This window comes from Plectropomus leopardus, chromosome 10, assembly GCF_026936395.1.
Source record: "Plectropomus leopardus strain MGB_pleo_1.0 chromosome 10, ASM2693639v1, whole genome shotgun sequence".
Taxonomy (NCBI): domain Eukaryota; kingdom Metazoa; phylum Chordata; class Actinopteri; order Perciformes; family Serranidae; genus Plectropomus; species Plectropomus leopardus.
In genome coordinates this window covers 6,363,123-6,375,927 of record NC_142185.1, presented here as the reverse complement: position 1 = coordinate 6,375,927, position 12,805 = coordinate 6,363,123, and the positions used below count along the sequence as shown (strand labels likewise).

At 38.0% G+C, this 12,805-nt stretch overlaps 3 protein-coding genes and 1 long non-coding RNA gene across 4 annotated transcripts in view; all 4 read left to right on the top strand.

Moving 5' to 3' along the window:
- Positions 1-276: 276 nt before the first annotated feature.
- On the top strand, positions 277-3,180 carry LOC121949606 (uncharacterized). The gene is made up of 4 exons (XR_015777606.1): positions 277-371; positions 552-578; positions 2,159-2,340; positions 2,671-3,180. It is a non-coding gene; the product is annotated as an uncharacterized LOC121949606 (long non-coding RNA).
- Positions 3,181-4,110: 930 nt separating this feature from the next.
- LOC148188472 (uncharacterized) lies at positions 4,111-6,247 on the top strand. Its single transcript, XM_088082940.1, has 4 exons — positions 4,111-4,200; positions 4,517-4,563; positions 4,643-5,184; positions 5,787-6,247. Exons 2-4 carry the CDS (start codon positions 4,545-4,547, stop codon positions 5,820-5,822), a joined length of 597 nt encoding a protein of 198 aa, XP_087939066.1. The 5' UTR covers positions 4,111-4,200; positions 4,517-4,544; the 3' UTR covers positions 5,823-6,247.
- A 1,676-nt stretch (positions 6,248-7,923) lies between these two features.
- On the top strand, positions 7,924-9,197 carry LOC148188471 (uncharacterized). Its single transcript, XM_088082941.1, has 4 exons — positions 7,924-8,002; positions 8,107-8,153; positions 8,237-8,571; positions 8,852-9,197. The coding sequence occupies exons 2-4, from the start codon at positions 8,135-8,137 to the stop codon at positions 8,885-8,887; spliced, it is 390 nt and encodes a 129-aa protein (XP_087939067.1). The 5' UTR covers positions 7,924-8,002; positions 8,107-8,134; the 3' UTR covers positions 8,888-9,197.
- Positions 9,198-11,031: 1,834 nt separating this feature from the next.
- Positions 11,032-12,805, top strand: part of hibch (3-hydroxyisobutyryl-CoA hydrolase) — a 28,248-nt gene continuing 26,474 nt past the window's right edge. Inside the window, exons 1-3 of the mRNA XM_042494019.2 lie at positions 11,032-11,190; positions 11,554-11,596; positions 12,593-12,724. Coding sequence (XP_042349953.1) covers positions 11,159-11,190; positions 11,554-11,596; positions 12,593-12,724 — 207 coding nt within the window. The 5' untranslated portion in view covers positions 11,032-11,158. The remainder of the gene's footprint in view (positions 11,191-11,553; positions 11,597-12,592; positions 12,725-12,805) is intronic.

Below are 12,805 nucleotides of genomic sequence, written 5' to 3'. Positions count from 1 at the left end.
AAGTCGCTGCAGAGGACAAAAGAGTAACACATCAGGTTACCCAACTGTTAGTTTGTGTGTGTGTGTGTCTGTGTGTTTGTGTTTGACCATATCTCAGCTGTAAATATCGACATCGTGCGGCAACACTAATATGCCAAATAACAGGCAATTGCTTTTTCCGCTGATTTGCAGCATTCATATAGTGTACATATGTACATGCACATTTTGAACATATTATGGTACACACTGCCACATGCTCACTGTACCGTCTCAAAACAATGCATCTTTTCTGATTAGCGTGCCGGTACTGCTCTGGATGGCTCAGGTGTGGCTGCATATAAAAAGCAGCAGCAGGTGACAGCGGTGTGTGTGGACCTGCTCTCCAGCACACAGTAAGTTCCCCTCTAATCATCAATATACAGAGATAAATATGTGTAGAGGGTTACGGTTCTTTTGGTCATTTTTTGAATTGTACATATTACACCTTAACATGCATTGTGTACATGTTTTGTGAAGTTTATTTTCAACTCAGGTATCTTTCTAAATTTTATTTCGTGTTTACTGGCCTTCAGGTGATCTGAAAATGTCTGGACGCAGAGGTAAATAAATTTGGTTCATTCTCTCCTTTTTCCAAATGCATTAAGTATGTACTTGATAGGGGTGAAGTCAGGTAATTTGGGTCACTTTTTGGTACATGACCAAAAAAACTATCTAAAACTCTTTCTGACTGTCGTAAGTTTACTTTTAGAACTTGTTATGGTTCTATTTCTTAAATTATTTTGTCAAGTAAAATAATTTAGAAACTTTGGAGGCTAAAACACGTCCAGGACTCTGACCTCACTCTAATGACATGTTTGAGTAAAATGCGACAGCTGATAGGTAAAATAGGAAAATCATGTTTGTTTGTTTTTAAATGGTTAAATCCACTGATCAGTTCAGTCATTAATTCATTAAATCATCATATAACCTGTGGCTATCCATTAAAAAAAATACTGTCTAGCTTCTCTGGCCTGCCTTCCCTGTTCTTTTGCTGTCTGTTTCCTTGGTGACACATTGTCTGCAAAGGACATGCATGTGTGTGTAATAACTATGGGTAACTCTGGAGTTTTCTCATTTTTAGTATTATTTAAGTGATAAGAATACCACAAGTCTGAAATGTGACAGTAAGGGGGTTTCCATTAACTCTCAAATGGCGCAAATTGAAATTGCAAAAACTCCTATTTATCACAAAAAAGTTTTGACGCTCGCATGAGGTGTTGTTTCAGGCTATGTGATAAAGTCATACTTTGCAAAACTGCAATGGAAACACTTTTTCGGCTTTTATAGGTCACATGATGCTATGGACTATGTGCTTGTCAGTGGGAGCTGGCTCCCTCATGATGCAGCAGGAGCTACAAGAGCTGTTATTGCATCACATAACTCTTCAAAAGTTGAGCAGATCATCCGGAAGTTTTGAATCCACAATTCCTCTGTGAAATCGTGGACTATCACCTCCCAGAAATCCCACATACCATCGCCATGCTTCTTGGAATGTTAATGTGAGACGTTGCATTAACATCACTGAATGGAAATGCAGTCATTTTGCAATTATGTTTTAATGAAATTTGGAAAATATTGATTAAGTTTTGTGCAAATCTGTAATGGAAATCCACCCAGAGTGGCACACAATAGCACAAGTCATAATTTTAGGGCACCTTATCTGAGCCCAAAAACGTGCTTGTTTTACTGTAGAGGTATGTCCCATTTTATCTTCATTTTTGTCCCATTTTACCTGTATCCTTTGAGGAATAACTTAAAATCCTTTTCCAAAAATAGTAAAGAGAGTTGAGAAAAAAATTGATTAGTTTTTAAAAAAAAGCAACATATATATGTTTTGTTGTTATACCGTCACTATCTAACACAAATTAAATTTAACATGACACATGGCTTTTCTTGCAAGTTCTTGCAAGGACAACCGATTATTTTAAACTCTTTGCCCAGCACATACTAATTACCTCAGATCAGTTTAAAAAAAAAAAATTGTTTCATATAAAGCACATTTGCAGCAACAACTCAGGAGCTTGTTTGGTGACTTGCTGTTAATATTTAAAGATCCCAAACTATTATTTGTCCCATGTCGCCTGATGCCACAAATGACCTGACTTCACCATATGAAATATGTATTTATGACTAATTGCAGGAGGACACTGTCATGGAGGGGGCCATAAACATGGGCATGGTCACGAGCATGGACACGGACATAAACATGGTTGCCATGGTGGCAGACATGGACATGGACCTCAAGGGAAAAAGTGCAGGCACAAGCACAAGCGTGGCCACAAGCATGGCAAGTGCCACAAGAAGGGGAAGGACAGTCACGGGGTGAGATTTTGCTATTCAAGCTGCCACACTCAATAATTTCTGAACTCAAAACACAAAAAGTCTCCCACTTCTTTTAAATCCACGCTTAAAACTTTTGTCTTTGTGAAAGCTTATGGAAATGTTTGATGTATTTAAATTCATACCAAGTTCCAAACATTCTCCTGTCAGCTCAGGAGTCAACCTATGACTCTTGCTCTCTTCTCAGCCCCAAAACTAAAAGTTAATTTACGAGACACAAACTCATTGAGACTCTTTTTTAGGTAACAGAATGATACGCTGTCACCACTGACTGAACGATTTTGTTTGTCTGTTTTCTTGTCCATGCTGTAGTCGTCCAGCAGCTCCTGCTCCAGCTCCAGCTCCAGCAGCAGCAGCGACTCCGACTAGATGAAGGATGCTGGATGGGAAAAGAAACAAGACAAGTTCCAACGTGTAAACTTCTGATGAGACGCATATCTGACGTTAAACTAAAAAGCATTCTTTTCTCATATTAAACTGATTGCATGGCTGTGTGCCATATACTTAGGTAATAAAGTTTATAGTGAAAACAGAGATGATTTTTTCTCTTGGGAAATATCACTGTATGTCAGCCAACATGTTGACTTGGTGGGTTGTGATATCTTTTCATAGTTTTTGTTTATGTCACAGCATATGTATTATGTGATGTCATTTTGTCAAGTCAACTCAGTTTTATTTACATAGCTCAATTACAAATTTGCCTCACCATCCATCCAGCTGGATATGTGAGGGAGGTATCAGGTGTGATAGTTGTGTGAGAAAGAGACACACTGTATACCTTAATGAAATATGTAAACTTAGAAATAAAATTAGACCAAATCATTTCTTTGAGTGCATCCAACACTGTGTTTGTTAGGAAAAAATGTTGCAAATTAATTACTATGTTTCCACCACTCACTTTGGTACATTTCTTGAATATCCTTAAAATCTAAAGAAATATAAGTGCATTTTTGTCAAAGAACATCTCAATACAATAGTTGTTTACACACACACTTTCCTACATTGTCAATAGAGTAGTTTTCTGAAGTAAAATATAGATGAGGTTTTGATGAAAATGATTGAAAATGCATAATGACTGCACTTTTCCCTGTACAATAATTTCATTACTACAAAGACAGACATTATAGTTCAGTATGTGGGAAACTGGTTTCAAGAGATTGGACAGGTTTCATATCTCACCTTTACTGTTGACAGATTATGTTATGGCAATACTTAAGACAAAAGACAAGACTGTTTCACAGCAGTGCGCAGCACATAGCAAAAATGTAATGACGTAATAAGAATAATAAGACGTCTAGGAAACAGCCCTGAGACAGAACTGTACATGCACAGCTGTATGGGGAATTTTTGTGCGTTCTTTAACCTCCTGACGTTCCCATCTGTCGGGCAACAGGTTCCTTATACACAGATGTCTTCCAACAATGCAGCAACTCTTTCGGAATGTCTTTTTAAAACTGTCTTTACATTCTCTAAACTGAAAGTGCAACATTACAAGTCTATCGTATGTTTGCGAAGGTAATAACTCACCCAAACATCATTCAAGCTTTAAAAAAAGAAAAGAAACAAAACTTTACTATGATAATGTGAGTTTGCTCTGGATTATTGTTACTGAAGCTTCTCTGGTGTCAAAAACAAATCAGTTATTCATAGTAACAAAACCTCAAGTGTATGTTTACATACCAAACACACACGCACGCACGCACACACACACACACACACACACACACACACACATATAAACACATACACCCAAAACAGAAGTTGTCAGTGGAAGTGTGTGGGTGTGGCTTCATATAAAGGAGCAGCTGACTGCTGTGTCTGCGGAGCTGCACCCAGCACACGGTAAGCTCACTAGTAACTATCAAGGGAAAAGTACCATAAAATTTATGTGTGTTTATGTGCTTACATGTATTTCCTTTATTAACTGTATAGCATTACATATGTTGATCATGTCTTTAGTCATGTTAGACGTAGATGATATTGACATGATGCAACGCTTGTTTTACAAGATTTTATACAGCACACTGTCACATTCAACTGCAATTGGCTTTCTTAATAATACAGTATTTTACAATCGCTTATATCTCTTTCTTAAAATGTCATTTATTTAGTTTTTTCAGTTGAGGCTATTTGTATTTATTGTAGTGCCTTTTTTCAGTTTTAGGGTTTGGATCTGGAATTTTGAGATGTACGGGAATAACAGAGGTAAATAACATGTAACGTAATTGTCTTTTGGTTATTTTCAGTATTTTTCAATTTTACTAAAATACTTTTGTTTGACTAGGAAACCAGTACCCTTCGGGCTGTCACCCTGAGCAGATGCCAGGAGGATTTTTTCCTCAGAGTCCACCAGGCACTGCCACCCCTGCACCCTGCCCTCTTCAGCCCTGTGGTCCACCTGTGTACTATCCTCCAGCCCCACCTTGTGGAGATTATGGACCTGGCTGTGGTCCTGGGCATGGACATGGCCATGGTCCTGGACATGGACATGGACACGGACACGGACATGATCATGGTCATGGTCATGGTCATGATCATGATGGACATGGGCATGGTCATGGGCATAGTCATGGTCACGGTCACGGTCACGATCATGATCATGATCATGATCATTGTCATGATCATGGGCATGGACATGGGCACGGACACGGGCATGGGCCACATGGACATGGTCGTGGTCGGGGTCGGGGTCGTGGTCGTGGTCATGGGCATCATGGACATGGCCATGGGCATCACGGACACGGGCATGGTCATGGTCATGGCCACAGACACAAGCATGGTCACATGCACTGCCATTGCCACAAAAAAGGAAGGGAGTGTCGCGGGGTAAGATTAATTTGTATAGCAATGACTGGCCAATAAATCAGAGATGTTAGTTAAAAAGTGAAGAACAGCTTATTTACGAATTACATTCCTAGCACCACTTGGTTAAACTTGGTTTAACCTAATCATAGATCACCATTAAAATTGCACAAAGCAATATTTGTTATAATAACAATGCATGAGATGACTGTAATGTCAAAGGTGTCATTTATAGTGATGAGCCCACAGACAGTTTTTATCCGACTTTAAAGATTAACTCGCCAGACCAACTGCATGCTTCTGGTGTGGCCCAAACTAAAAACATAAAACAAAAAAAAAAACAAATGCAGCACACAAAGTCATTTTGAGACAGAAAAAGAAACGGCAGTAAAAAACAACAACAAACAATTCAGTTAAATTCAATCCAATTCAGTTCAATTCAATTCAATTCAATTCAATTCAATTCAATTCAATTCAATTCAATTCAATTCAATTCAATTCAATTTAATTCTGTTAAATTTGTTAATTTTTAATATCAGCATTACTGATATACTGATATCATTCAATTGTAAAACTGACTGACATGTCATCATTAAATGAAATTGCAATTTGTGTCCCTTTTGTAGTCCTCCAGCAGCTCTTGCAGCAGCGACTCAGACTAGATGGTGATGTCTGGAAAGGAAGAAGACAATTCCTCACCTGGAAACCTTCATTCTGTTACCTTACAGTTTATCATAATAAATTGTGAGGCCAGTTTGATCACCTACATTTCAAAGGGTTTTTTTGTTTAGTTTTGTTATTTTTTCTTCAAATGTTGGGCCAATACATGCAACAAAGGGGTTTGTGAAACTCTGATCTGGTTAGCTGTCATACATGAATATATTAAGCCAACAAGGTGTTAAACCAATAGATTGTGCTGTAAAAAAGCTACAGACATGTATCAGCTCCACAGCTCCACTCCCTGACTCTCTTCTGACAGGTTACCCACAGTGCTGAATTTTTTAAGGATTTTTTTATTTGCATTTGATGTATTGGACTCTGGTCACAATTTTTCCCTTGTAATAAAAAACATAAAACTGGCAAGTCATCTCCACAGTGCCCTGCCTTTTTATTCCTTAATCATTAATTAATCTTTGTACTTTCCTATTACGCTGTTTGTGTTATCTTTCAGTAGGCATTCGTATTATCTTTATTTACCCAGGGAGCATTTAATAACGACCTTTGTTCAACAGTGTTTTCCACTATTGTTACACACCCTACCACTCCCCACAACATTCACATCAATCTAGTTTCAATCACCTGAATCTTTTATTTATTCTATTTTTGGTCTAGTAATAACACAGCTTAATCTTTGACACATGAAGGCTAGTTGGAAGGGACCCAAAACCTTGAGATGGAACAAAGAACATCTTTTATATTCTTTTAGGACTCCAGCATATGAAATTGATAGTTGTATAAGAATATTTTACTGCTAAATTGATCAATCTGACAAATATTGTGACATCTCCATAAATAAAAGAAAAGCAATATAGAGTGAGGCTGAACAGGAGGTGATACACTGGAGCTCAAGTAATTTTGAATTGCAAGTTCTGATTTATCCCAAATCAGAGCTCCCAAGCAACTGCTTATTGCTTTATTAATGAGTAGAGCCGGCTCTGGAAATGACACAGACCCTCCTGGGTAAACATACAGTGTAGTGGGTTGAAGGTGGAGCAGCATGCTCTTCACATATTTCACTAACATGATGACCAATTTGTGTTTTTAACCCTGCCAGCAACACAATTCCAGGTTGAGCATTGTTGACAGGTAGTCCCAGTGCTCCAATATTTCTTGCATCAAAAATTTTACTTAAATAAAAGTACATAAGTATGAGCATCGAAATACTTGAAGTATTAAAAGGAGAAGTACTGATTTTGCAGAATGACAAATTTAAGAATTTCTGTTTACTGTAGGGACATGTTTGTAGTGCTGTATTTTCTCAATGCATCATGTTTAACCACTTATGCAATAAGATATTCTATTGACAAATCTATGTTATATGTGGGAAACCTAAGAGAGTATGAAAACCATTTTTTTCTGCTTCGTTCTACCTCCGGTATAGGGCATCTCAAAAACTAAAGCACTTTCAAAAGTCTTTTTCTTGCCTAAAGAATAAGTATAACATGAAAAGAACAACTAGATCATCTCTTCTCTTCCGTACATATAACAGTAAGGAGAAGCCTGGTGTGCAAATGTAAACTGGAAGGAGAGCCAAGTAAACTATGCTTGTGGATTACTGCAAATTCCAATTGGCATCCGCTACTGCACTGCCTTCTATGGACCCAAACTTTCAAACAAACTGTGCCTCTAGTCCAACCCCAGTCACTGGAGTTTTGTGCTGTGCACTGAACCATGCAATTATCAATACAGTATTAACTAGTGCTGTGTTTGAACTTGCACACATTGCATTCTATCTGATAAGAGTCATCCACATATTAATAAGTTGTAAATGTGTTCAGCATGAGTTTGAATATGAGTCAAGCAATGAAAAAGAGAATCAAGATGAAAATGCCAGTGTTACGAGATTTGCAATGATTAAAAAAAAAACATCTGTCTGCAGGACAAAAAGCTTATTTGTATACCACATTTATGAACAGATAAAATGTCCAAGTTGTGTGTGGGTGTGTGTGTATCCATATCTTAGACTGCATATTGTTTATATTGACTATGTTAAAAATTATACACACACACCCATCTAGGTCACAAGGAGCTCAGGCAATGCCCACAGTGATGTGAAGTGGACTGCACATAAAAAGGAGCAGCAGGTGACGGCTGCGTCTGTGCACCTGCTCTCCAGCACGCAGTAAGTCCACCTCTAAAGCTCTGCTGAGGATCTGCAGCTCTGAAGAGCTTAACTAAGAAATGGTCGAATATTTGTGTTGAAAGACGCTTTTGTTTTGCTTTCAGGATCTGTAATTTCATCTGAGGTCTCAAAATGTACGGACACAACCAAGGTAAATACTACAACCAATTTCAATTCTAATGAATTTGTAATACATACATGATTTAATGATTTCTATGTTCTCCTGATGTTTAGGAAACCAGTACCCTGGTTACCCAAACCATCCTCAGCAGATGCCAGGGGGATACCCTCAACATCCTCCAGGTGCTGTCCCACCACACTGCCCTCCTCAGCCCTATGGTCCACCCGGAGGCCAACACGGACACGGACCTGGACCTGGTTATGGTCCCGGCCTAGGACATGGACAGTGCCATGGACAGGGCCATGGACAGGGCCATGAACATGGACATGGTCATGGACATGGACATGGACATGGGCATGGACAGTGCCATGGACATGGACATAAGCACAAGCACAAGCATGGGCACAAGCATTCCAAGTGTCACAAGAAAGGAAAGAACTGTCACGGGGTAAGAGTCGCTCATTTTCTCAAACATGATTCATGTTGGTTAAATTTGCTACAGAAATGAAGTACAAACTTACATGAACTGATCGAAACAAATTAAAGAACTGCTGAATGTTATGGTCTATTATTAGGAAATCATTAAAATCTTTAGCCAAAAGATGAATTTCATTTTTATGTTCTCAAATATGTAGAAAACACAGTTGTAGTAGTTGTAGTCGAATTGGTTTTGTGGATGATTGAAGTGATTTATTGATGACTGTGTGTTGTGTTTATATCTGCTGTAGGACTCCAGCAGCTCCTGCAGCAGCGACTCTGACTAAATAAAGAATCCTGGACAGGAGGAGAAACAAGACAAGTTGGCACCTGTAAACCTTCATCCTGCTGCCGTGTATTCTAATCAAAATGTTATTGTTGAAATGTTTCTCCACAGCTATGTAGCCAAAATGTAATCAGAGTCCTTTACTCACTATTAAATTATTTTAGATCAACCATGTCATGACTTTTTGACTTGGTATGATGTAACGTATTCTTAATATTTCATAACTTTGGTGTAAGAGACACATTATGGGCATTATTGTATCCCTGTTTGTGTTTGTGAGGGGGGAAAAAATGCTTTCAGTGCATAATAAATGCCAGTGAAGTAAAAATTCAGTGTCTGGCTTTTGTTTATTGTATTTTGTCCCCATTCTTCTTAATACACTGATTTGCTTCTCTGACAAATGTAACCAAGGTGTGCTCTTTGTTTGCCCAGGGAAGGCTGACCAAGCCGATCACGCCCTGGAACTGCCACTGCAGTCACCCTAATCTCATTTTGATAGTTTGTGCAATCAAACACTAATGCTGATATCAACCCTTTTACATTACAAGTTCACTGCTCTTTGAGGGCTACCTTTTCTTGATCTTAAAATCTTATTCTGTATTTGTTGCAGGTGGTAAAAGATGCATCAAGATTATTTTCTTTTGATGGAAATACTCATAGCCCTGCATTTAGCATTTTACTGAAGTAAAAGTAAAAGTATGGTATGGTATGCAAAAGTATGATATGCTATGCTATGCTTGTTTTCTAAGATCCCCATTAGCTTCTGTATTAAACAATAGCTACTCTCCCAGGGGTCCCTATTATTTTCATTAACAGTATTTAATTTATTACATTGCAATAAATACACATCCATAACATTCATACTCACAGTACGTGTAAACACATTCCAACACCAATACAACACACAACAATCAACAAAAACTCAAAGACTGTCTAACACATAAAGTAGCTCTAAATGATATCTCTTCAATAGTTGAGAAAATGAAGTACCTGGAATTTTACCACTAAATCACAAGAAAAACTAGATAGATCACTCAAAATCCATTTTATATCTGCAAGATCATCAAAAGTGTATATCATATATAATGTCAAAGGTCACTGTGACTTCACAAACGTGTCTATAATAACACTAATAATAAACTTTATTTGTGTAGCACCTTTCATACAAGAAATGCAGCCCAACATGCTTTACAAGAAAGAAATTACATGCACCAAACATTAATAATTCTGACAATATTTGACACATATGACGAATAGAATGAGCTACCTAACTAAACTAATGATGGACACATTAAAAAGAAGCCAATTCTCTTATTAAAATAATGTGAAAAGCTCTTCCAGGTTGCCAATAACACATTGTCAAGGCATTGTCAGGCAAAGTGGGACAGTAGGCTAATAAAATCGCATTTAAAAAAACAACGACAACAAAAGATTAATATGAACTTGATTTTTAAAAATGTTGATTCACATCCCATATCAAAATATTTAACACTTGCAAACTATTGATAAGGGTTTTTTAAACTTTAAAACCTTAACATTATTTACCTTAAACCCTTTGTCATTTTGCTTACCATTGCTGTTCAGTGCAAAGTTGTTGAATATGGAATTCCACGCTCCTCAAATGATGTCATAGCAAGAGAGCCTTATGATTTGATTTGATTTATTTATTCCTATTATATACTAATGTATGATAAGATCATTTTTAGAAATAGAAGTTTATACATGTAAAAAATAAAATGATTAATCTGAACAGTCCCACTTCAGCCTGTGGCCCACTTTAGCACACTCCAATGATATTTTCCTGTGAAATGTGGTGAATGAAAAATGGAATATTCTAGTAAAGTGTGAGCAGGCTACCTCCAAAAGCTAAACACAGTAGTTGAGTAAACAGTTACTTTAAATAACTGCAGCAGTGACTTCTACCTATATAAACACAGTCTTAGTATTGCCATACTGTGTAAGTGCTGGCCCAGAAGTTCTTTTCACTGTTGTTTGTCACTATCACCAGGAGTGGACAAAACTATGAATGTCCTATATTTGAACACACGAGTGAGAGTTCCTCCTCTGCACGCGGGGTGGCAGTGTGGCTTAAACAGCGCGCCGACCGAAACTCCCTCGTTGGTGTTTACTCCCACCGTGACGTCAGCGCACTGACCAATCAGGGGCAGCTTGGTGTCTCTGTCAGGAAGTGAACGCAGAAACTGCAGAGCGAGGAAAAAGCAAAGAAAACAGATGATAAAGTGCAGCCAGTGAGCACAGGTCAAAGATTATAATGTCCTTAACCGTGTTGACGTCCGCGTGCAGGTATGTGGTACCTCTGGAGAACCTTTTACTGTATAAGCCCTCCGAGTTAGCTGACATTATGTAACTTAGCTTGTACTTAAAATATGCTGGAAGGTTGAAGTCAGTCACCAGGATGCTAGCTGCTCTATGTATATGATGCTAGCTGCTCCACGTACATGTAATGTCACTATAATTAAACTTGAACTGGGTGGGAGGTTAAATTTTTTATGTTGGTGTTGTATTGAGTTTGAACTCGGCAGACGGCAGCAGATTAAGTGATCAGTATATTTGACTTAAATGATTCTGAGTGCGTTAAATCAAGTGTTTTCAGATGCTTAGTGTCCAGCCTGTGCAGATAATGTTTGTTTGGACTGTTTCCTCCAGACTGAGGTCCCTCTGCAGACTGCAGCGAATCCAGAGCCACATGGTGAGCAACCTCCCACTCATGTTCATGCATGTTCATACATGTTGTAGCTGCTGCAGGCTTTCAGTAATGCATATTGAGGATTGTAGTGATGCAATTATACGACAGTGTTGAGGCAAAGTACTTATATATATTGGCCTGAAAATGCAAAAAAATTTAAATTCCTCTGAAATCCAGATATTGGCAGTAGAATATAAAGTGAGTTAGTTTTTGTATTGCATTTAACTAGTATCTGTCAGCAGTGTTAGCATCCAGTGTGTGGATACAGATTTGGTTAACAAGTTCTAGTCCAGCAATACCCAGGCTTTGCCTGAGGGACAGTTTTGCAAAATAACAAGAGGCCAGGGGGGCAGTCACAGCAGCCCTAAATAGGTATGATGTACACAGGGGTGTTATTAGAATTTTAGGACATTTTTTGTCTTTAAAAAAGTTATATTTTGATGCACTCTGGTAACTTATTTACATTGTAAGTACAAAAAAACATCCTAATGTGAATCAATTTATATTCATTGTGAATTAGAAAAATGTTGGGGGGCAACTGCCTTGCTATCTGGCCCACTAGGGTTTTGTTTTGTATATAACTTTCAATAAGATTTTAAGATTAACCCCATCTTTTTCATTTCTTACCATCATGGCACGGTGTAGCTTTACAGTAGCATAACCAAAAAGTACACACCAAAAAACATATATTTTTAAAATTTCTTTAAACAATGTTTACTTTGTTTATTCCATGATAAATAAAACATTACACTAGAGTTTTTATCAACTGGCATCATAATGAGTAGCATAGAGGGTTAATTGTATGGTTGATCAGTTGTTCTGTACTGTTTGTGTTATACATTGAGTATATATGAAAGTCCAAATTATATGTCACTGAGGTCATCAGTTCACTTAATGATAGAAAAGGTGACCCTTAAGGAAAAAGGTTGGAAACCACTGCTGATTTTATTACTAAGTTAACTATTTAACGTGTGTCCTGCTGTCTTTGTTTTGGATCAGATGTCGAGTCATGTGGAGCCAGAGGTTCTTCTGGAGAGGGTGGGCTGCGCAGGCGTGATCACCATAAACAGACCCAAAGTCCTGAATGCCCTCACCCTGAACATGGTTCGACAGATCTACCCTCAGCTCAAGGTACAGTATGTGGAAAGCGTGGTTAATGCTAACCTCACCTTGGTCAAATGTCAAGGCCTTGTTTGTGTGTCAGGTGTCATT